The sequence below is a fragment of the Chrysemys picta genome, chromosome 2 (genome assembly GCF_011386835.1).
Source record: "Chrysemys picta bellii isolate R12L10 chromosome 2, ASM1138683v2, whole genome shotgun sequence".
In the NCBI taxonomy this organism is placed as follows: Eukaryota; Metazoa; Chordata; order Testudines; family Emydidae; genus Chrysemys; species Chrysemys picta.
The window spans coordinates 114894540-114918775 of NC_088792.1; the positions used below are offsets into that span (position 1 = coordinate 114894540).

Consider the following 24236-nt stretch of genomic DNA (forward strand, 5'->3'; position numbering starts at 1 on the left):
TCCCTGTCCCCCCGCTTGTCTTTCCTTCCTGTCTGCCTTTCTATTCCTCCAGTTAAGGGTTAACTAGCTCCTTAGCTCGCCTCACCTCAGATCCATCTGAGTAATTAGCCCCAACTTCCCTCAATCAAACCCTTCTCCAGGGAAACTAATTGGACTTCCAGTGACCAAAATGCTGGTTCAGCTGCTGGTTCTCAGCACTCTGTCACACCCAAACATGGCCCTTAGTGCAGAGTTCTTCATTAAGCAGAGAAGAGATTGGCTGGAATGTCCAAAGTGACAACACAAGGAGATTGAGATTGGCTGCCACCTAGAAGAAAAGGTAGCAGCTCTGCCAGACACATGTTATTGGAGGGAAGGATTTGGGGTAACCCGGTAGCTGACAGAAGCTACCTCAGACAGCTTCCAAAAAATTTCTTTAGGAACTTAGTTATGAGGATGCCCACAAGGTCAGGGAAGGGCTGCTCAGGACCACAGCCAGGCAGAGGCTCAAAAGAAAGCCCTGTTGTAGGATCCTAGATGATGTGCATCTTCTCCTCTTTCATCATCCAACCCTGCCCCTTCCAGCATCACTACTCTGCTGGTGCAGGTTCCTTTTCACGCTAACAGAAAATGGGCACTTGATTCAGCTCTCCTTAACAAACACACGTACGAAGAAAAGGCACCAGGAATACATTACTGGTGAAACAGATAGAAAGGAGATGTTTCACTCAGAGCAGTGAACAAGAAGCAACAAGAAGAAAGTCAAAGAAAGTGTGGGCCCCTTACTGAATGAGGGAGGTAACCTAGTGACAGAGGATGTGGAAAAAGCTAATGTACTCAATGCTTTTTTTGCTGGTCTTCAGGAACAATGTCTACTTGGCAGCTGGTATCAAGCAGAGTGCCCCAAGGGTCGGTCCTGGGGCCAGTTTTGTTCAATAGACTGCACCCTCAGCAAGTTTGCAGATGACACTAAACTGGGAGGAGTGGTAGATACGCTGGAGGGAAGGGATGGGATACAGAGGGACCTAGACAAATTGGAGGATTGGGCCAAAAGAAATCTGATGAGGTTCAACAAGGACAAGTACAGAGTCCTGCACTTAGGACGGAAGAATCCCATGCACTTCTACAGACTAGGGACAGAATGGCTAGGCAGCAGTTCTGCAGAAAAGGAACTAGGTGTTACAGTGGATGAGAAGCTGGATATGAGTCGACAGTGTGCCCTTGTTGCCAAGAAGGCTAGTGGCATTTTGGGCTGTATAAGTAGGGGCATTGCCAGTAGATCGAGGGATGTGATCATTCTCTATTTGACATTGGTGAGGCCTCATCTGGAGTTCTGTGTCCAGTTTTCGGCCCCACATTACATGAAGGATGTGGGAAAATTGGAAAGAGTCCAGCGGAGGGCAACAAAAATGATTAGGAGCCTGGAGCACATAACTTATGAGGAGGGGCTGAGGGAACTGGGATTGTTTAGTCTGCAGAAGAGAAGAATGAGGGGGAATTTAATAGCTGCTTTCAACTACCTGAAAGGAGGTTCCAAAGAGGATGGATCTAGACTGTTCTCAGTGGTACCAGATGACAGAACAAGGAGTAATGGTCTCAAGTTGCAGTGGGGGAGGTTTAGGTTGGATATTAGGAAAAACTTTTTCATTAGGAGGGTGGTGATGCATTGGAATGAGTTACCTAGGGAGGTGGTGGAATCTCCTTCCTTAGAGGTTTTTAATGTCAGGCTTGACAAAGGCTGGGCTGGGATGATTTAGTTGGGGACTGGTCCTGCTTTGAGCAGGGGGTTGGACTAGATGACCTCCTGAGGTCCCTCCCAACCCTGATATTGTATGATTCTATTAACTAATCAGCAATTTAAACAAGGAAACTGCTACCAAAGTTAGAATTGTCACAGTAATCTCAAAGCACTCAATTTGCCAATCCCAAATAATCAAAAATCATGAGATTGGCTTAAAAATCATGATTTTTTTTTAAACCAAGAACATTCAGATTCTTTTTCTATGCTTCCTGGGCCTTCAGAGTGCACTTGGATCATATTTTCAAGCTTTTCTCTGCAACCCCAAGAGCTAGAAACTTACTTTATAATAAATGATAGCAGAGATTCTCCTCTAATAACTTCTATCCAGAAGATGGGGTTGTAAGGAAAGCACCAGTTATTGCAAGACTCGGGATAAAATTAAAGAAGTTGGTAACACTGACTAAAACAAAATGCTTCTGTTCCCAGGTCAGTTCAGCTTTCAGGAGCAGAAGCTCCAGATTGCAGCTTCAGTGCTACAGCTGGATCCATGTAGGTGGGCCTCTGCCCTCTGCTATTCACCCAAAGAGTCAAAGGGACTTTGCATGGACACCAGATACACCTGCATGACTATAATTGCAGGACGGAAGCTTTAAGAGGCAGAAATACATGTCCGGTATTTCACCTGACTTTGTGCAGGATACTTACAATTGATTGACTTTACGCTGAAAGAGCGCCATATTGCAGTGTACAACATCCCTTTTGAGTGCTATAGAGACAGACATCTTAACAATCCTCCCCAGAGGCTGGCATCTGATGCTTTTCCAGCAGCTCTTCAGAAGCAGCAAGGGCTGATTTCAAGATTTGTTTCACTATGGGCATATCAAGAGCAGAGTGAGCTCTCAATGTAGCTTTTTAAAAAAAAATAGAAAATAAATCTCAAAAGCAGCTGAGCTGTCAGCGAGACCCTGCTGAACAGGTGGCACAGAGACTGCAGCAGGCAAAAGCAAGCTAGTCTGTGACGGGGAGAGAAGAAAAATCACATTTTAAAGACACAAAACATGTATTTTGGGAAACATCTTAAAGCTGTGGAAAACAAAGTGACAAATAGCCATGTTTCTCTTATTCTACTACTCAAGTATGAGTCTCCCCTGTCAAATTGGAGATCCTCACCACCACTCTAGCCCTTTCGCACTGGGTAAGACCAGGATAAGGGGCCCTAAAAGCTCTGATTTCAACCGGGAGAAATTTCCCCAATGCAGGTACTGTGAATATAGCTATAACCATGCCTGTCAAGGACCCTTTGCAAACCCTGGCTCGGGTGCAGTGCAGGGGGGATGGGAGAGGCGTGATAGGGGCAAGGCCCACAGTGCTATGGAGAGGCCGCTGTAACAGACAGCCCCACCCAAGAGCTGTCTGAATTACAGTTGGGTCTCTCCAGTTCCTAGAGCAGCTCGGGATCAGAGGGTATAAAAGTTTATACCCTTTATGCCACTTTAGCCTCCACCTCTTCCCCCGCACTGCGAGTTCTGTGCTATTAGAGGTCCAGCACACAATCTCCTCCCTCTCATCTCTCAGTGACTTCCATATCAATTTGCTTAGGTCACAAGTGAAGAGATTTTCTTTTCAGCTGGCCAGCACCACAAACTCAAGACGGGGTTTCTTTCTTTCTTTTACATCACCAGCTGTAATCAAGGTTCTGCAAGCCAAATCCTTGGGATTGCACAGCTGTAACAGAGGGGGAAAATTAGATTCTGTTTTCCTTGTGCAAGTTCTACCCTTCTCTCTCTCCTGTAGCTGTGTCAATTCTTCAGGGCTAACAGGAGTCAAAAGCAATAAAAGCTTATTTGCATTACTACTAAAGTCAGCAGTTAACCTATGGACATACACAAGGAGCAGACTGGCGGAGAGAAATGATGCTATTTTTACATTGTCACTTTTCAAAGAAGTTATTTTTCACAATGGAAAGATCTATCAAAAATACAGAAAAATATATTTTAATGTAATTACAATTCACTTGTCCATATATAGAGCTCCTATTTGTTGGCTTACAACAAACTGAGTATGGTGGCCTTCAAGGAGGACACAAGACTTTCATTTTGTTTCGCGTTTCATTTCGCAAGGTGCTTTTCCCTTCACTTTGTTTGATTCCAGGCAACTAGGCTATCTATGTTTTTTCTGGAAACAGAAATGGTTGTTTTATCAACAGCCCTGGTTTTTTCTGCCCATTGCTGGTAGTTTAGTAATTTATGTTTTTAATTTTTTTATGAAGCAGCTAGTTATTATATAATAACAAATAAAATAAGTAAATATGTTCATACCATGGAGACATAACAGAGGTTGTGCTTATTGGTCTATAGATGTCCTAGGTTCCTGAAGGCCACCAACCAGTGGCATTTGACTCTCAATGCATCAAAGGAATGTGCATTCATTGCCCAATAAAACAAACCCCATTATGTCTTAATGTGATAACAACACTCTCACAGGTTGCCTTAAAGTTCCTCATCTTCTTTTCTTTTCTTTTTTTTTTTTTTTTTACAGTTTTCTAGTGGCTTTGCTTCTCCTGTACAAAGCCATGCCTTTCTTAGTCCTATATGTCTGTGTTAGAGCCAGTGACACAGCCAAATCAGATTGCACGCCCACTGATGAGAATATTGTGTGAGTCAGGCGAGAAGTATATGGCCCAAAATAAGGACCCCTTCCTGCAACGTGCGACCATGCAGTGAACTGCAGGGTTGGAGCCTCAGTCTTGTTTCTGCTTTCACTTTCATGGTGTAAATTAGACATAACTTCAGTGGAATTACACAGATGTTCAGCAGTTTGAGAGGAAAAATCTCACCCTAATTAATAAGGATTGCTCCTTCCCCGCTATATACTATAAAAAGATAGAACAATGACAAGTTTAAAGAACAGTCCTGCACAAACTTATAAAAAAATCTAAAAGGAAAAGATGCAAGGGGAGAATTCTTGTTGTGGTGATTCAATAAATATTTTGCAGGTAGGGCACCAAGTTAAAATCTATGGACCTAGTTACACAAGTCACTTATGCACATGCTTAACAAACACATAAGACATTCCATTGCTAGTCAGTAGAGCACTTAAGCACATTGCATGTACTTAAACGTAAGTATGTGCTTAAATGCTTTGCTGAATCAGGACCTATTGGTGCAGTGCTATGCTAACACTTGCTTTCCTCAAAGTATATTTTATGGTTAACACATTTGGAAAAAGACTCCAATCTGTATACCATGGAGAATTTCTCCCCAAAGGAATGTCTTTCAATATGGTTATAAGAAAAGTACAGCAATATTTATACTTTGAACCTTCCCACAGAGCTACTGTTCACAAATTTTAAAATGATATGCTATATGCTTTTCCCCTCAGTAATTATACTCTAAGTTATCAGGTCCACCCATATTCTTTTTCTAACCAACCATGTGTACTTGAAAGAAATTACTTTTGAACATGCCTATTTTAAAGCCTTTATTTTACAGATTGTATATAATCAGATGTTATTAAACATTGCCAAGCAATCAGTCTCATTTAAAGTGAACTACTAGGAGGTTCCTCATGGACCATTATAGTATTAATTACACAATATAATTCTGTCTTCTTCAAAAGTAATGTTAGATAACATTTTCACACTAAGCGACTCTGGAACTTAAGCCCATTGAAAGTCATAGTTTCAATGGGACTTAAATGATAAGCCACTTAGGGCTAGCATCACAAATGAATATAGGGACCTAACTGCCATCTTAGGCACCAAATCCACAATTTTGATCCAAATTTCCACTGGTAAAATCCCTGAGGCACCTGCATTTCTACTGGTGGGCCAGGCACAAAGCTGCCTAAATCCTGAAACCATCTAAGCCTTGGTGAGATCCTCAGACTAGGCATTCCCCCACCTCTCTTGCCTGTGGGTCCAATTGCTGGGCGTGCTCAAGGCTGCTTACCAATTTGAGACCCACCCAAAAATGAAGGAGGAGGTGGTGCCCTCTTTTGTCTAATGCACAATGGTTAGAGCACTCACCCAGGATATGGACGACCCAGCTTCAAATCCCGCCTCTGCCTGATTCAGAGCAGGGACTTAAACCCAGGTCCCCCATCTCCCAGGTGAGTTCCCTAACCACCAGGCTATAACTTATTTGGAGTTGGCAGTCTTCATGTCTCCTGCTGAAGCATGGTTCAATTTTTTTGTGAGAAAGGGATGACCTGGCATACATACCAAACTCCTGGAGGGAGTTCACATTTGAATTCCAAGTGGAGGGAGATGTCTACCTTTGGCCCAGAATTAGGCATCTAACTCCCTTTGAGGGACAGGGCTTAGCCCCCTCTCCTCAGCGTTTCCTATTAACTAATTTAGGTGGCTCTCCACTCAGCATTCTGGCTTTTGGGACTCCCATTCTTAGGTGCCTGATTCTCCTCATGCATTGTGTAGGGAGCCTGGAATCCTTATTTGGATCCGAGGATTCCACTGGGTGACAGGGCATCTAAACATGAAGCATTGTAATGCTGAGTCAAAGTTCCCTTTGCAGATCTAGCCCGTACGTGCTTTTGAAAAAATTTCCTTTTGTTTTTTGTATTTTTAATACTCATGATGGAGACCAACAAAATACTTCAGATTATGAAAATATTTGTCTGAAGTGACTCCAATGCATTCATAGCCATAGTGTATTACTTACCCTTTCAAAAATTTGCCATCTCATAGATCATGGAATCATAGTTTTGTAGGACTGGAAGGGACTTTAAGAGGTCATCTAGTCCAGTCCCATGCCTCAAGGCAGGACTAAGTACTATCTAGACCATCTCTGACAGGTGTTTGTCTAACCTGCTCTTAAAAATCTCCAATAACAGAGATTCCACAAGTCCCTAGGCAATTTAGTCCAGTGCTTAACCACCCTGACAGTTAGGAAGTTTTTCCTAATGTGCAAACTAAACCGCCCTTGCTGCAATATAAGCCCATTGCTTCTTGTCCTTTCCTTGTACCAACCTTTTATGTACTTTAAAACTGTTATCATGTCCCCTCTTGGTCTTCTCTTCTCCAGACTACACAAACCCAATTTTTTCAGTCTTCCCTCATAGGTCATGTTTTCTTGACCTTTAATCATTTTTGTTGCTCTTCCCTGGACTTTCTCCAATTTGTCTATATCTTTCCTGAAATGTGGCGCCCAAAACTGGACACAATACTCCAGTTGAGGCCTAATCAGTGTGGAGTAGAGCAGAAGAATTACTTCTTGTGTCTTGCGTACAACACTCCTGCTAATAAAAACAACAAGGAGTCCGGTGGCACCTTAAAAACTAATAGATTTATTTGGGCATAAGCTTTCGTGGGTAAAAAAACTCACTTCTGAAGACTAAATCTGTTAGTCTTTAAGGTGCCACCAGACTCCCTGTTGTTTTTGCGGATACAGACTAACACAGCTACCCCCTGATACTTGACTCCTGCTAATACATCCCAGGAAGATGTTTGCTTTTTTTGCAACAGTGTTACACTGTTGACTCATACATCGTTTTTGAATGTTACCCTAGCAATGGCTTGTAGCTACATAGCTAATTTACTTCAGTAGCTGACGTAAATAAACATGGAAGCTATATATAATTGCATACAAAAACCAACACTGAGAAAATTAATGCTATTTGCAGCATTGGAGCTGTGTTGGTCCCAGGATATTAGAGAGACAAGGTGGATAAGGTAATATCATTTACTGGGCCAACTTCTGTTGGTGCAGAAGACAAGCTTTTGAGCTACACAGAGCTCTTCTTCAGGTCATTAATGCTATGAAGTTAAGCACTCAAGTCAGGAAATATTAACTCTGTTTCTTGCACATATGTATTATGCTACTGTCTTCACTTACATAATTGCATAGTGCTTTTAAAATAAGTGTTATCATTTTTAACACCTTAAATACATTTGTGTAGCATTTAGTAATAACATGTTTATCCTTTTCTATTCCCACAAATTTCATTGCCCTAATGATGCAATCCATTCTCTTCTCTCTAAGGAATATATTTTAATAATTTCATCAGAATTCTTGCACCACATACTTTTTTTTTTCAAATCAGCAGCAGTTTCTTACTTGCAATGCAAGGAAAGAAGCAGTTAGCATTGGCACTAGTAGGTAATTTCATAATCTAGAGCTATTGGGCTAGACACTACTAGAATGTCTCTGCCCTCACACCTTATGATTGCAGCAAGGAGTCACTCTCCTACAAAGTTTTGGAGCTCCACAAAGTGCCTTCCCTAGCTGTCCTGTGGAGATGACATAGACCCAGGAGACTGTGATTGGGATGAATGCCAGACTGTTTTCCTTTTCTGTTTACAAAGACGCTCACCTTCTTCTAGTGGCCACTATGAATAGTGGCTCTAAACATTCACAACTAATGCCACACACCATGCCCATTAAAATGGTATCTGAGCTATGGAGCTTCTAGCATACATTCTGGCCTCATTGAAATCATTGGCAAAACTCCCCATTGACTTCAATGGGGCCAGGATGTCACGTCTAAAGATTACCACGGTAGGATTCCTTCCAATGCATTTTACAAAGTGAGCAAGAATCTTCATTCAAACCCTTCCCACTTTACAAGATCCACAGGAGCTCTTACTCACTCGTTGTCCCTATTGCTTCACCGCAATGTATTGCTTCACACTTCTCACTGTGCAGCTACACTAGACATGCACAAGACAGTTATACTAAAATTCTAACACCTTGAACCCTCACACTAATTGCAGTTACGTCTGTGACCTTCTTGGGCTACATTTAATGGAAGGTTAACGTGTTTCATTTTCACTCAACAGTAAAGTGCCTAAAGAAACTAAAATGGCTGCAATTAACATACTGAAATATCCTGACTGTTGTAGTAAGTATAAACAGCCTTTGAAACGTATCAAAATATCTTTCAATTTACAGGATCTGAGACCTGAGCTTAACAGAATTAAATTTCAAAATCTCAGTGAAGTGTAAGCTTGTTTAATTAAAGCTGGCAGAATTTCATTTGCACTGCATTGTTAAGAATACTACCTATAATATCACATTTTTGCTCTATGGCTGATCTCTGATTGTATACTAAAAATACACTTCATCAAACTCGTTTTTGCAGTTCATTACAAATGCTAAATTCCCAGCACTATATACTGGAATAATTTCCTTCCATTGAGATGTTTATACATATGAACGTGTTCAGACAAGTTTGGAGATGCATCTGAATACTTTCTGCTTTTTCAAATCAAACCTTTTGTGGCTGACCTGTCATTATGAGACAGATTATATCCACCCATATTCAAAACCCACAGGAGGGGATCAAGGAGGAGGAAAACTGCACAAGATTCCCCATTGTGTACCTGTTCCCAAACCCTGTCAGAGCGGCAGAGTTTTTCTTCAGATGGATGAAACAACAGGTCAAAACCTCATTATCTGAGGATAACAAGGGACTTCCCACTGGTTGCTGGGAGGAAAGATGCATGTTCCTCCCAGTCCATCCTGCCAACACCGGGCCTCTCCTGGCTCACCCTCCCACAATATGCATGACCTTGGTCCCCTAGAAGGTTCTCTATAGGCTTTGGGCATGCTAAAATTACCCCACACTGGGGATTAAATCCGTGCACAGAGGATTTACAGGAAACTATGCACCCATCACTGCTCATTGTAGTGGGGCTTTGGCTGGACCAGGCAGGGGAATGGACATCCTTAGGAAACCTAGAAGGATCAGAAGTGCTTCCTCTCTCCCTTGGCCAGGTTTGTCAGCCATGTGGGAGTAGTAAGAAGCAAGGGCATTGACCACACCCCTTTTGGGTCAGGTTGGGGGAATAAATGGGTGGTACAGGAAGGCTTGGCTTCCTGGTCCTGATTGGGGATGTTTAGGTTTTAACCCTGACTGGGGCAACCAGTGTTTGCCTTTTTTTCCCTTCTACTCATTGCCCTTCAGAAGGCTTGGTTGATTTAACAAAACTGCAGCCTCAGCTTATATGAGTGTGCCCAAATCAAAAGCATGTTATGGTAAGAGGAGGAGGTAGCAATCAGGGCCGGCTTCAGGCACCAGCGCTACAAGCAGGTGCTTAGGGCAGCCAACGTAAAGGTGTGGCACGTCTGGGTCTTCGGCTGCAATTCGGCGGCGAGTCCCTCAGTCCCTCTTGGAGGGAAGGACCTGCCGCTTAATTGCCGCTGAAGAATGTAGCGGCAGCGGTAGAGCTGCCACCGAAGTGCCGCCGATCGTGGGTTTTTGTTGTTTTTTTCTGCCGCTTGGGGCGGCAAAAACGCTGCAGCTGGCCCTGGTAGCAATAAGAAATAATTTTCATTCCTTAGGATGATCTTCAATTCCTAAAAGTAAAGGAGGTATAAAAATATAATGTAGCCTACAGAAAGGATATACATTCAAGCAATACGGCATGACAGATGTGGCTCATTAATACACAACTCAAGTGCATAGTGTGAGGGATCAGGCAGGATCTACCTACCTACAGCCTGCCAGAAAGACTTAGGCAAGCAGATAACAGGTTACTAACAGTGAGCAGAGAGTAGATATATCAGGATGGGTTGCATAATCTCCTTCCAGGGCCAGTGCAAGGAAGTTTCGTGCCCTAGGCGAAACTTCCACCTTGCGCCCCTGCCCCAGCCCTGCAGCAGCTCCCTGCCCCCTCCCGCCCAGCGGCACCCCCTCCCCCCCCGCAGCAGCACCCCCTCCATGGGGAGCCGTGCAGCAGCTCCCCACCCCAGCTCACCTCTGCTCCGCCTCCTCCCTGAGCACGCCACCCCCGCTCTAATTCTCCTTCCAGTCTTGCGGCGCCAAACAGCTGATTGGGAGAAGTGGAGCAGCGACGGCGTGCTCGGGAAGGGGGCGTAGCAGAGGTGAGCTGGGTTGGGGAACCCTGTGGCAGCTCCCCCCCCCGCCTTGAGGCACCCCCGTGGCAGCTCCCCACCCCCCCCAGCCTGGGGAGCCGTGCAGCACCTCCCCACCCCAGTTCACCTCTGCTCCACCTCCTCCCCAAGCATGCCGCCCCCCCTCTAATTCTCCTCCAAGGCTTGCGGCGCCAAACAGCTGATTGGCGCTGCAAGCCTGGGAGGCAGAAGAAGTGGAGCTGCGACTGCGCGCTCGGGGAGGAACGCTGTAAAAAAAAATTGGAGGCACCGCTTTTTGGCGCCCCCAAATCTTGGCGCCCTAGGCAACTGCCTAGTTCGCCTTAATGGTAACACTGGCCCTGTCTCCCTCCATCACTAAAAGCTACAGCAGGTACAACCTTGTTCACTAGGACTTTGCTAATGCACATACCTTATAAACCACACATGCAAATTGCTCTCTCTCTCTCTATCTTAGCAGATGCAGTGTCAAAATGAAGTCTCATTTTAGTAGGTCTTATTTTTATAAGAGCCACTAGGACTCATTCACTGATGTTGTATAAAAATGCCTGTCCTGTAACATATTACTGCAAAGTAAAAGAGAACGACAATTGTCAAATAAATAATATAAATTTTGTAATGCAGTATTCTTGCTCTCTGTCTTTAACCTGTTTGTTCATTTACTTGCTAATTCGCTAAGTGACAATGGGTTTTCCATGTGAGTTAAAAAGACTCTATTGTGTATAATCTAAACAGTCGAAAGATTAAATTCATTCCTGGTGTAACTCCACCCAAAAAACTTTTGTTATTTGTGAAGCCACTGGTGAGACCTCATCTGGAATACTGTGTGCAATTCTGGTCTTCCATGTTTAAGAAAGATGAATTCAAACTGGAAAGGTGCAGAGAAAGGCTTACTAGGATGATCAGAGGAATGGAAAACCTACCTTATGAGAAGAGTCTCAAAGAGCTTGGCTTGTTTAGCTTAACCAAACAAAGGCTGAGGGAAGATATGTTTGTTCTCTGTAAGAGTCAGAGGGACAAATACCCTCAGAGGGAGAGGAGTTATTTAAGTTAAGCACCAGTATGGACACAAGAACAAATGGATATAAGCTGCCCATCAACAAGTTTAGGCTTGAAATTAGAGGAAGGTTTCTAACCATCAGAGAAGTGAAATTCTGGAACATCCTTCCAAAGGGAGCAATGGGGGCAAAAAACTAACTGGCTTCAAGACTGAGCTTGATAAGTTTATGGAGGGGATGGTATGATGAGACTGCTACAATAGCATGTAGCTGATCTGTGACTGCTAGTAGCAAATATCTCCAATGGCTGGTGATGGAACACTAGATGGGGAGGGCTCTGAGTTACTACAGAGAATTCTTTCCCGGGTGTCTGGCTGGTGGGTCGTGCCCACACATAGTTGTGGTCATGAAGGAATCTTTCCGCAGGTCAGATTGGTAGAGACACTGGTGGGTTTTTCACCTTCCTCTAAAGCATGGGGCATGGGTCACTTGCAGGTTTAAACTAGTGTAAATGGAGGAGTCTCTGTAACTTGAAGTCTTTAAATCACAATTTGAGGTCTTCTGTAACTCAGCCAGAGGTTAGGGGTCTACTAAAGGAGTGGGTGGGTGAGGTTCTGTGGCCTGCAATGTACAGGAGGTCAAAATAGATGATCGTGATGGTCCTTTCTGGCCTTAAAGTCTATGCGTCTAGGTTGTTGCTAAATATGGCTTAATTTAAAAAATGATTATTTCGTAGTCTATTGGCTTCTAACCTGTGGCCTGCCAAAAGCACTGAGTTGTAGCCCTCAAGGGCAACTGGGTTAAAATGAAAATATAAATTTGATTATGAGCTGAAAATGTTGCACACTGTGATTTTAAAAGAGAAATGTTTGAATCAGCCCTTTGACAGCAGGGAGGAGTTACTGGACACCACTTTCAGAATTGGCATGGGTGAAGGGCTCACAGGTCTCAGCCAGATTTTTGCCTCCCTCCTGCACACCCGGGGCATCAAAGTGTGCTGCTCCCCACACCCCGGGTTGTGGAATCCCCATTATGTGGCAGTGCTCTCCACAGGCTATGGATCACATGAACGGTCAGGGAGGCAGTTTGGAATCAGTGGTCTTTGTGCTGATACTCACTGATCCCTGTGAGTCCAGGGGACAGAATCCTCCTCCTGGCTTCTACCCTGAGGGAGTAGGGGAACTCACAGACCTATCCCAACAAAAGAAGCGAGCAGATACTTTGTGTACTAAGAGTCACACTTCTTTAAGCAGGAATACCCTCATCTCAAGACAAAAGCTTTCCAATGGCTGGGGCTGAAGGCTTATGCTAAAAAATAAATGCTGAGGCTATTCAGTAATTACTTTACCTAACCTTTAAAGATAGACTCAGAAAAAAATGGTCTCAGTACTTCTGACAAGCTCTTTCAGAGATCCCTCACATCTGTAGTACCCCTACATGTAGTATACAATATGTCTGGGAGGAATAGCCCAGCATTGGGAGTCAGGAAGTCTTGAGTTCTACTCTATCACTGATTTACTTTATGGCCTTAGACAAGCCACTTAACCACACGGTACCTCAGTTTCCCCATCGGAATAGTGGGGATGATAATACTTTGAGCTCACTGGCATGCTTCAATGATTATTCAATATCTGTACAATGGTTTGAACATGGAAAGCACCAAGTAAAGGCTAAAAGACATCATATCACTTTGAAGGATAGAATACTTTTTTCTAATTACTTTACTTAAATATAATACAGCACATAAATTACACTATATACATAGGGTCTTCATTGCATCCGTTTTTTTGCATTAAATGTTTTGGTACAATTGCAAAAAAAAGTAGCCAGCTATTGAGTCCTAGGCATGCTCCATGAGACATACTGAGGAACTACATCTGACACTTGGAGGTGAGTTGAGTCAGGGCTTGCATTGAGAAAAATTCTGGCAACTGACAGTAGATTTTTACAACAAAAAACGTGACAAGGAATGTTGATGGAAAATGGCTTCTCATCAGAAACAATTTTACAGAAATCATCATTTTCAATCAAATTTTCCATTTTTAAACCAAAAATATTTCAGTAAAAATGTTCAAATGTTGAAAACCCACAATGTTTACTAAACCATTTTTTCAAAAAGTACAATAATAATAAATAATAATAAAAACATTTCAGATTAGGGTTTCAGTTTTTCATTGACAAACCAAAGAAAATGTGGTGTGAAATTTCAACCAAAACGAATCCCCCCATAACATTTAGAAATTTCCCACAAAACTAGTTGTTAGAATTTGACCAGCTCTATCTAAGAGGCAGATTTAATTCAGTATTGGTTAAGTCAGAAGGGATGAAAGTGGAGAGCAGGTTGAATTGGAGTTTTAATACAGTGTAGAGGGAGATGAGCATTTGAAAGGTGGGAGAGATGAATCAGCAGCTGGAAAAGGGCAGCTGAAGGCTCTTTGGAGGATGAGGTATTGTACAAGGGTCAGAGAGCGGAAGGGGACTGGGTCACTTCTCAGTGGTACTAGGAGGGGTCGGCAGATTGGTGGAAGGTTGAGATGCTACTCACTGTTCAGGAGGAGAGGCATACTCATCCATTCAGTACAATTTACAGAGTATGAGTACTGCTTGTTAGGAGTGTTCTACAAAGCAGTGTTTCACTAGCAATAGCCAGACACTTTGATTCAAAGAGGACAAAGATAGGTCAGCACAAATATCTGCCACATTAATGGGTCTGGGTCCAGCATGCAAAGCCTTGGCATTGCATTCCAGATCTTGAGTTTAGCGTTTTTGAGCATCTTTGGTTCTGTCACTGTTGTGCATTGCTAAACAATGCTGTTAGAAATCTTAATATAGTCCAAAACCCATAAGCAAATAGAGTGCACATTTATAGTGCCAGGTTTTTTAAGCAACTAGAATATGGGTGTTTCTCAGTGGACGTTTGGTGGCTTAAGGGTCTAGAATCTTTCCTACCACATTATGGGCACTGATTTATGTGCATTCAGGCAAAATTTCAATGTAAATCCACAGAGATGACTTTATAAACTTCAAAATGAATGAACATCAGAGAAAGCTAAATCACTTTAAAAAGGCAAAGGAAATTAAATAGAGAGAGATAATAGCAGGATGGCTGAAAAATGTCAGTGTTAAGCTAGACACTGTTGGATGTGAACACTGAACGGATTCCAAGCAGGAGTCTTCATAAAGATTTCATGATGTGCATGTCTTAGTCTCTGAAATGGGTTTGTTTACCTTTTAAAAAGCATCAAACAAATTCTAAATATTAGAAACATGTTACTCAGCTGGAGAATCTCACATAAGACCAATGCATTTTCCTCCTGCTCTGAAAAATACCAAACAAACAAATAAAATCTAGATACATTAGAAAATTAGACACCAAAACATTAATTCTTAGCTGGTTATTAACCCTCACAAAAAAGGAAGCAGTTATGTGCACAGATGTTGCCCAACTCTTTACACATCTTTCATGCTCCTACATCCTATCATGGCTCAGATTGCTTCTTGAAGGAATTCTTCCTTCTCATTACTTGCAGCACTCATAACACAAGAAACAGTATCTTTAAAGCAGATCAGAAACTTGAATCACTGAACTGTGTAGAGGGATAAAAGTCAGAATTTCTTCCAGATTGATTGGGCATAATGAAAAGGAGCAGTTTTTCTTAAGTCAAAAGAAAATTCTATATGACTGGCAACAATCTGCAAAGTTCCATGAAGTTTTTACTGACACATTTGCTGTGCATTTTCAAGCCACACATGAAAGCCAATGCATTTTACTCTAAAGAACTAGTTGCTCTGTATGACAGAGAATCAGATCAATCAAATGATTTTTCCTTTCAAGAAGATGTAGGAGTAACATCTGTCTGTGCATGTTCTCTCTTTTTGCTCAGTTTGGCGCTCAAATCAATCTCAGCCAGTTTACGGATCATCAGTTCAACATCATTCTGGTATGAAACTCTAAAACAAAAGCATTCTGCAAAGAAAAGCAAATGCTTTGGCTTCCAGCAAGTTCTAAGGATTCTGCCCCAGGCCCTCTCGCCAAAAGCATATAACCAATTCAATAAAACACGTGCTACAATCCATTCTGGACTGTACAAACTTATCTGATCTTTGAACCAAAGTTCTAACCTATACTGTGCCTCTGCTTTCCTTCAGCTATCTGAGATGTCCCTGTGTCATTCCCCTTTGCTTTTATAACACATGCTGCCTTTTCTGGAATCCAGAGCACGTCAATCAAGTTAGATGTTCAATCAAACCTGTTTTTTATGCAGTCAATAGCACCCCTTTTGTTACTGTATCTTCAACAGCATTACCTAGACTGGCATGATTCTTCTGATCTGGCTTAGCTGAAAATTGGCAGCCAATGATCCCTGCACATCACTGGGCTCTCCGTTTCTCACCTCATCCCCAATTAGTTTACCACTGCCAATTTTTGTCTTACCTTTATCCGTCACCAACACTCATCCATTCTTCTGAGGCCACAAAATGTATTTGTTTTTCTCTGTTGCATAATTTTAATCACCTGAATTGTAACTTCTGTGTTTCTCAATTAATTCTCTCTCAGTCTTCCCTGGTCTGTATAGTTTTTAAACTCTGTTGCTATTTTGGCCCAGCAATATTATGGCAGCAAATTTGTGACTTTTCTTCCAAATGCAGCAGAAAAACTGAAGGTCACAGGGCCATCTTTCTCATTCAGAACCTGAGTTAAATAACATTTACTTTGTTTTAGGGAACAATTTAGGGATCCGTCCAGGTAAAGCTTGACTTCACTGCCACAGAGGCTGTTCCTTCATCAAAGGGGGTGTCAATCTGGCTTGATTGTTGCAGTCTGGATTCCAGAAAAGGCAGAATGTGTTATAACTGCACCTCTGTCCCCTTTCTGGTCTCTTAGAGCACGCCCCTTTAGGTGTCAGACCTCATACTTTTATCAATCCCACAATACTCCCACTCCTGAACCTGACCCCGGGCTGCAGTACCTTATGTATCAACCATGCTTACCAAACAGGGCTGCCTGGGTTTGAGCACCCACGATTCTTCCCTGTGGCCATCTGTGACCAGTGGTGTATACAGTGACCCCAAACCACCTTCTTAAGTTATTGTTTATTGTGCAGTAAGAACAAAGCTTTTAGAGAAAAAAAGATTTTAACACAACAGCCTACTCAAGTCTATTTTCCCTAAAGGATTACCATCCTGAGTGGTAATTTAGGCAGGCCTAACTTCTTCAGATACTCCCCAGCAGGAACCCTGCATCTCACTAGATTTCCCCTAAACAACTGCCCCACTCTTGAAAGAGACTCCCTCTTTAAACTATCAATGTTCTCCTCTTCTGCATTCCCTGGCCTTGGCCTTTTTGGTCAAAACCAGTTTTTAGTTTGGCTGGAGCAAGAGGTAAAATCAAAGCTAATCATGGTCTCATAAGTATTTGTGGAGGCATCTTGAAGCATTCTGTTCCTTCATGCTCATTGTCCCCCAACAGCACATATTAAACAAAACCATTATATTCATACAGTAAACCTCCCACTACCCAGGTCAACATACAGCATTCATAAATTATCAAGGTACCTCCAAATCCATCACAGAGGGAATCAGACTCAAAATTCCAAATTAAGATTTTTCCCCAATACTGAATTACATGCGTCACCCAGACTTCTCACATATAAGCCTCAGAGGAAGTATAATGGTGGTCACAATTACTTCCTGGTGGGTCCTTACATTCAGATTCATGGGCACATATATATAAAAATACACACACACACACACACATATAAATATATAGAGAGAGCGCAATCCTGTACACCTTATGTAAGTAAATCTCTGGTTATAATCAATTGGAGATTTGTCTGAATAAATCCATAAAAAAATTGACCCTGTGTGTGTTGCAAAATGTTATCAGGTGCAGACTCCAGATTTTATAATATTTTACATATTTCACTGCTTATTTTTTTAAATAACATTTAGCATTTCAGATTATGTAACTGGGATTTCTTAGCATGCCAAGACAGAAACATTATGAATGTTTAGATGTTGTTTATCACATTCTCTTTATAGGGAGTGCAGATGCCATAAAGCTTGCTAGCAGATGAATAAAAGAGAACATTAACACATTACTTCCTAAAGCTCCTACTTATCAAGTAAGCAGTTAATGAATTTATCACCACAGAGATGAAAGTCCAGGAGCTAAGCTAACAAAGTGGAATAAAGAGGTGTTTCACTAGCTCTGACGTTGCAAGTGAATGTAATTCCAAGCATAATGGGTTGGTCTGCCAATTTATTCCTGTAGAATGGTACCTGTTGGCCTGCCTGCAAACTTTTACTAGCCAGTTCAGTATTCGCAATGATGAGCAGTCCCCAAAGGAATGAATCACAGAGACAAGTGTTTGCAAAACTGAGGCCCAAATCCTCAAAAGTATTTAGGCGCCTAACTCCCGTGGGAATTCCTCTTTAGTATTTAGAAAAAATATGTTTCAGCGAATAGGTGAAAGGCTGCTTGTTGTGGAGGGAAAATTGAAAGTGTGGCTTTGTTGAACAGAATGGTTTACATCACCATTTTGTTGTCACTCAACGTGTTATGGAACATGAATTCAGGCCAGTGGTCACGGGGTCAGTCTATATGGGCACAACGGCTTTTTCCACTCTCCTATGTGCATGCTACATTTCCCAGACCTGAAGAAGAGCTCTGTGTAAGCTCGAAAGCTTGTCTCTCTCAGCAACAGAAGTTGGTCCAATGAAAGATATTACCTCATCCACCTTGTCCCTCTACTATCCTGGGACCAACACAGCTATGACAACAGTGCATAAGACATCTCCATGTACACTTGAGATCACTTCTGTGCATGCCTGTGAAAGACTGATATTATTTAAACTCTGCACAAAAATGAGTCCCTCACCCCCAAAATTGTTCTTTTTCTCTTAATTATCCTGTATTGCTAAGGACATCAAAATGTACCTTACTGACAAACATCATACTGAATACAGCTTCTATTGGCTTGACTTTTGACATTAATGTTGAGTTGAATATGCACCACTTTAAATGTGCAAAGCTTGCAAGTGGCTGGTTCTGCAGGGCTGGGGTAAGGAAGAAAACCCCTCCAGATGGAAGAATTTCAGGGAACTTCAGGTGTTTCCACTCTCCTAACTCACTGAGTAGTATGGAACCCTTAGCTCTTTAAACATGTAGCATTTCTCCTTACTGAATAATAGAAGTGCTGTTACTTCAGTATGGCCAGGTGGACCGAAGGAAGCAGCACTTGCAAAAGAAAGATTTTATAAACCCAGTATTGTAAAAGAATTGAGTCACCCTGATTTTTAAACAAGGTTTCCACGCAGGTGTGCACCATTAGGAAGGGCAGAATGTGATGCTTAGATTTCACTCATCCATACAGTCTCCAGTTAGTGACCTTTAGAAAGGACAAATCAATACTAAGAAGATACTGTATCTGCTGTTTCTTACTGTGTATGAAAGGTCAAGCAATTTCCATGTATGTAACCATTCCAACATTGCTGTTTTCTGACACAGATTGCTTAGCACTGGAGAACTATGGTACAGAAAGATTTCTGATCTTGTGTATCATATTCCAGAACCCACAATAACTATTTTTAAAAATAAATCTGGCTTTGAAACTCACCATCTTTTATTTGATAAATAATGTATGCTGTCCGTACAGGGTAGCAAACTAAAGCTCTGCATGTTGCTAAATGGTTTATTGAAATACACTATAGAGAAATTATCCAAAAAATATGTAAGGCTATTTTCTTGGCAAAACCCAATAATTCTTAACTGTATATATTGCTACAGAGGCACAACCATTTTCATCAGTAATAACTAAATTTAACCATTTACATTAATTTTACTCCTCTTTCACATTTTCAATTAGTATTCCCAGGCAAGAGAGATTATTCTTCTCCTGTAGTTTCTGTAGACCTATAAAAAAAGTTACTGAGTTCTTTTCAGCTGAGAGCAGCCGTCATGAAAAGTATATTGGTCTAGATCTGGACCCAAACTTGTTCCCCTTTATCTCAATGGCAAAAATCCCATTGACTTCAATCAGAGCAGATTCATTCTCTGGATCCCACTCCATTCTGTACTATTTATTGTCTTGGATGAGATCCAAGTTTGGTGTTGAAACCTTTGCTGGGGAATTTCTTGATTTTTTTTCATATTTAGATTCTTGTGTTTGTTTTTTTAATTTACAGCCAGGCCCTTGATGGCATAAACTATCCTAGTTCAATTGAATTCAATGGTGATATGTCAACTTACATTAGCTGATGATTTGACCCTATATTTTAATACATTACATAGATATAGAAAAAGAATAACATCCTCTCATGCAGTTGTCTGATTTAATGGCGAGAGAACAGTGATGCAACGTCTGAGATTGCAAGTTCAAGATCTAAAAGAGCAACTGTTTTAAAATATTCAGAAAGCAAATATTTTAAAATGCCTGTATGAGAAACAAAACAACTAACTAAAAACAATGTAACAACTGTTGAACTTGCAAACTCGGGTATTATTTATACAGCACCAGAGGTGTGAATTACAGTCATACTCTTTAGCCTTCATGAAAGAAACTGTAGTGATGGTATTTCCATATCATGGATGAACAACAGAAAGGAGCATGCTTCCAGTGCACAAGACATCAGTTAAGTACACTAAGGTACTTTTAGCATTTATTTAAGACTGTCATGAGATAAACATAGTAGCATCATTAGCTAGGTGTCTGTTTGCAATATTGTCACTTAGTATATAGAGTATACTTAATATTTAAGAGATTTATCAATAGATAATCATCTTCAAGCAGGGAAAAGGTATCCAAGACAAATGTTGATGCTGTTATAAAGAATGAATCATTATTATTTTTACTCTGTTTTATTTAATAGACCTGGTTGAAAAACAGCAAGCAATTTTTGTGAAAAATTTGTTGAAATTTTGTAAATTCAAAAATATTCTACAGCTTCCAATATTTAAGCTCTAATGTTAATAGAATGCAAGTCTATACTCCAAGAATGTCCTGTAGCTGACAAAGTTTGAGGAGCGATCAAGTCATATAGTTCTGTATTATGGAACAATTTGTATGTTATTGGAGCAAAACATACATCCCGTTAACGTAAAACGTAAACGTTTAATTTCTGTTTTAACATACTTGCTTGGATCCTCTGTCAGAGAGAAAAAAAAATCTAAAATGGCTGCCCCATTCTGGTTATGTCAGAATATTGCGAACTTTTCTAAAAGCCATTCTCTAAGCATAGTTTCTGCTCAAACAGCAGATTTAAAAGCAAACTAGCATTTTCAAACATCTAAATCTGCCAGCTGGATTTTTTTCCTCTACTGAGGAAATCAAAGATGGTGGCTGTGATGCAGAATAGAGCTGCCTGCCTCCTCATCTTGTCACATTGCAACTAATCAAAAACAAGCAATGTCATGAAAGTACAGATTTTTTAAACTATATTTTTATTGCTTTTTTGATAGCTGATTTACGGAGGGTTCTTTTATTGGACTCTTTTTTCCTGAACCTTTATGAATAGGCTGTTTTGATGATTGTGCTTTTCAAACTTTTATTGAGAAATAACGACAAACTTTCTAACAGTCTGTCTGGCTGACAAAGCCTATTAGGTGTAGTACAGTACATGTCTGTGTGGGGGCAGAAGGGCACGGGCTGTTTTTACTAAGATGCTTCTAAACTTCTTTCCTGCTGTTCTTTGCGCACACACAAAATCATTATACTCTTCCAAATCAAGGTCCAAAATAAATCTAGCTGAAAATGCTAGTTTCTTTTAGAGAAATCCATACAAGCATTAATTTGAAAGTCATTCTTTCTTACCCTATAATAATAAAATAAAATAATAATAATTGGGCACTACAATATTTCTAGAAACTATAGTAAAGTACATCTTCAGGTATGCTTGCATGAGAGGAGATCAGTTAAAAAGGAACATGAAAGAGTGGATTATATAATCCTCTATTAATCAGTGGAAATTAAAAGTATGGTAGAATATATAACAAACATATGGAAATTTGAAGCAATCTGCCCACTCCCCCCAAATATTAGCAGAACTTTAAGATACCATCACTCTTCCCCCCCACATACAATATGATTATGAAGCCATGACTCTAGATAATGCACTGGCTATTTCAAAAATGGTCTTAAAGCAGTTATTAAGGGTTAGCCTGTTACCCTCACCTATGTTGAACAGTACCTTACAGTTTGAGTAATCCCACTGAAGTCAATGAGACTTCTTGCCACATAAGGTACTACTACAGTGTATGTAAGGCTTGGTCTACACTACCCCCCTAATTCGAACTAAGGTACGCAACTTCAGCTACGTGAATAACGTAGCTGAAGTTCGAAGTACCTTAGTTCGAATTAGTTCGAACTTACCTTGGTCCACACTCGGCAGGCAGGCTCCCCCGTCGACTCCGCGGTACTCCTCTCGCCGAGCTGGAGTACCGCAGTCGACGGCGAGCACTTCCGGGTTCGACTTATCGCGTCCAGACTAGACGCGATAAGTCGAACCCAGAAGTTCGATTTCCAGCCGTCGAACTAGCAGGTAAGTGTAGCCAAGGCCTAAGGGAATCACAATCTAGCCCTAACTGTTTAATTGTGAAATGATTCTTTATAAGTCAGCAGCTACAGATCTGAGCTGAACATGTTAGAGAGACTGCTTCACACACAAATGTGTAGCGGAACTGAATGTCCCTCACAAAATCAGTGCTAGGAAAACTAGAGGTGAATTAGCAATTGTTGTGGAAATTAGTCCCCATGGAAGCCCATAATCTCTGTAAAACTCTGCTTCTTACTACAGGGACTGGACAATGTTATGGGCATTGCAATCTATGGGCCTGATATGGAACCCTTACGCCTGTGAATAATCATTACTCACTTAATTAGTCTAATTTATTTCATGTTGGCCTAATTTAATAGATTATAATCCTGCATCCCATTGGACAGACGCTGTGGCAGGTATAAGCAAAGGCTACATTTTCAGAAAGTAAAGAAAGCAGGATTTGGGTCATGGACTGCAATCTCTTCAGAACAGTCTTGTCAGACTTATACTTTTGTAAATCTCCATTATGAGATCAAAGAGGAAAAGGATAAATTGCAGATTTTGTTGATTCAGAATTAGAACACTTTCAAACATCACAGTGGTATGGCTTTATGGATTTGAATTCTGTAAAGTGCTTTGGGATACACCATAGTTTGTAAGAAAGATGCTATACAGAATAAGGGCCAAGACCTCTGTGCTTTGGGCAAACAGTGCACTAAAGGCAAAGGCCCAGAGCATACTGTTATACTACTATGAAAGTTTTTTATACTTAGTTACATACATACCTTAATTTTATAGTTGCCAGTGCCAACAATTAAAATCAATGACTGGCTAAACTAATCCCAGCTTCCCTCTATTTTGGTAAGTTAATGGCTAAAAGAAAATTCTTAGCATACCTATCTCAGAATTATTTGGAGACAGAAATGGTCTTATGTTTGAGCTCCCCCTCTAAACCAGAACAAAAAGCACTTACACTCAGTATCTCACAGTCTTCATTTAATATTCTTTGTTCTCCTTAAAACTAAAACTACTTTAAGATATATATAAAGTAGTTTAGTAATTTCTGTAAAAGTAACGTACGAATTCCTGCAGTCTATTAGGTCATTTTTAGCATGCCTCCTACATTTGAACCATGACCTTGCACTCTCACACCTTCTTGTTAATCATTATGACCAAAATGGGGTTAAGGTTTCAGCCTTTACATCCTAATGCAACTGCAGGCTCAGGCTCCATTATCATGTAGTTACATAAATAAAGGTGTGATATTGACAGTGTGGGGGAAAGCATTGGTGATCTCCTAATCCCTCCAACAAGAGCTTGACGAATGTCTCATGGAATTTATAAATTAGATGTACTATCACATGCAACGAAAAATCCACAAAAACTTCAAGGAATAATCCAAACAGTACATTGGAAACCAAAATGCAAAATAAAATAAAGATTATTCTACCTGTATCGGACATGCTCAATAGTGTCGTATGTCAGCTTGCTGCTGATGTTCTGACTATGAGGGTTGCCTAGGAGACAACAAAGACATGGAAGACAATCATTAATTAGTTTTGTTAATATTTTTTTTCTTTATCAAAGTACTAGACCAAGCCAGTGAAAAGATGACAAAAAGAGATTTAATGAATATTTCACAGTGCTGCCCTGAAGCTTCTTAGAGTAGTTAGTCAAGAGGAGAGACATATAACAGAAGAAAACAATTATGACAGACCTTGAAACTTCAGCTGGCAGATACAATTAGATCAATTACTAATATTAAGAGAGTTCCATTAGAAGGAAATTACAGCTGTCTACTATTCCGCTAGAAGGAAGCTATAGAGTATGCATATGTAATAAATACACACACACACACACACACACACCAGTTACGAAGCCAATAACGGAGGGTTAAAAGGTATGGTATGTTGAAGTGACAACCAATTAATTTTTGGTCAGCTGGGTTTAATCTATCCTATGTTTTAAATGGAAATAATTTTTGTGGTTTGACTGCAGGTCTTAGTGGATATCCACTCCATCGCAATATTATCAGCCAGCTTCACACAATTCAAAACAAACTGGCAGGGTTTGTTTAGAAATTAAATAACAGAGAGGCAATAAGATTTCACTGAAGTTAATGTGGTAGAT

General features: G+C 40.9%; 1 protein-coding gene across 3 annotated transcripts in view; it reads right to left on the reverse strand.

Annotated features, from left to right (window-relative positions):
• The window catches only part of MOCOS (molybdenum cofactor sulfurase), a 375701-nt gene that overhangs the window by 297962 nt on the left and 53503 nt on the right, over positions 1-24236 (reverse strand). For all 3 annotated transcript variants that reach the window (XM_008169331.4, XM_065584014.1, XM_065584013.1), the window contains one exon: positions 23557-23623. In XM_008169331.4, the coding sequence (XP_008167553.2) occupies positions 23557-23623 (67 nt within the window). The remainder of the gene's footprint in view (positions 1-23556; positions 23624-24236) is intronic.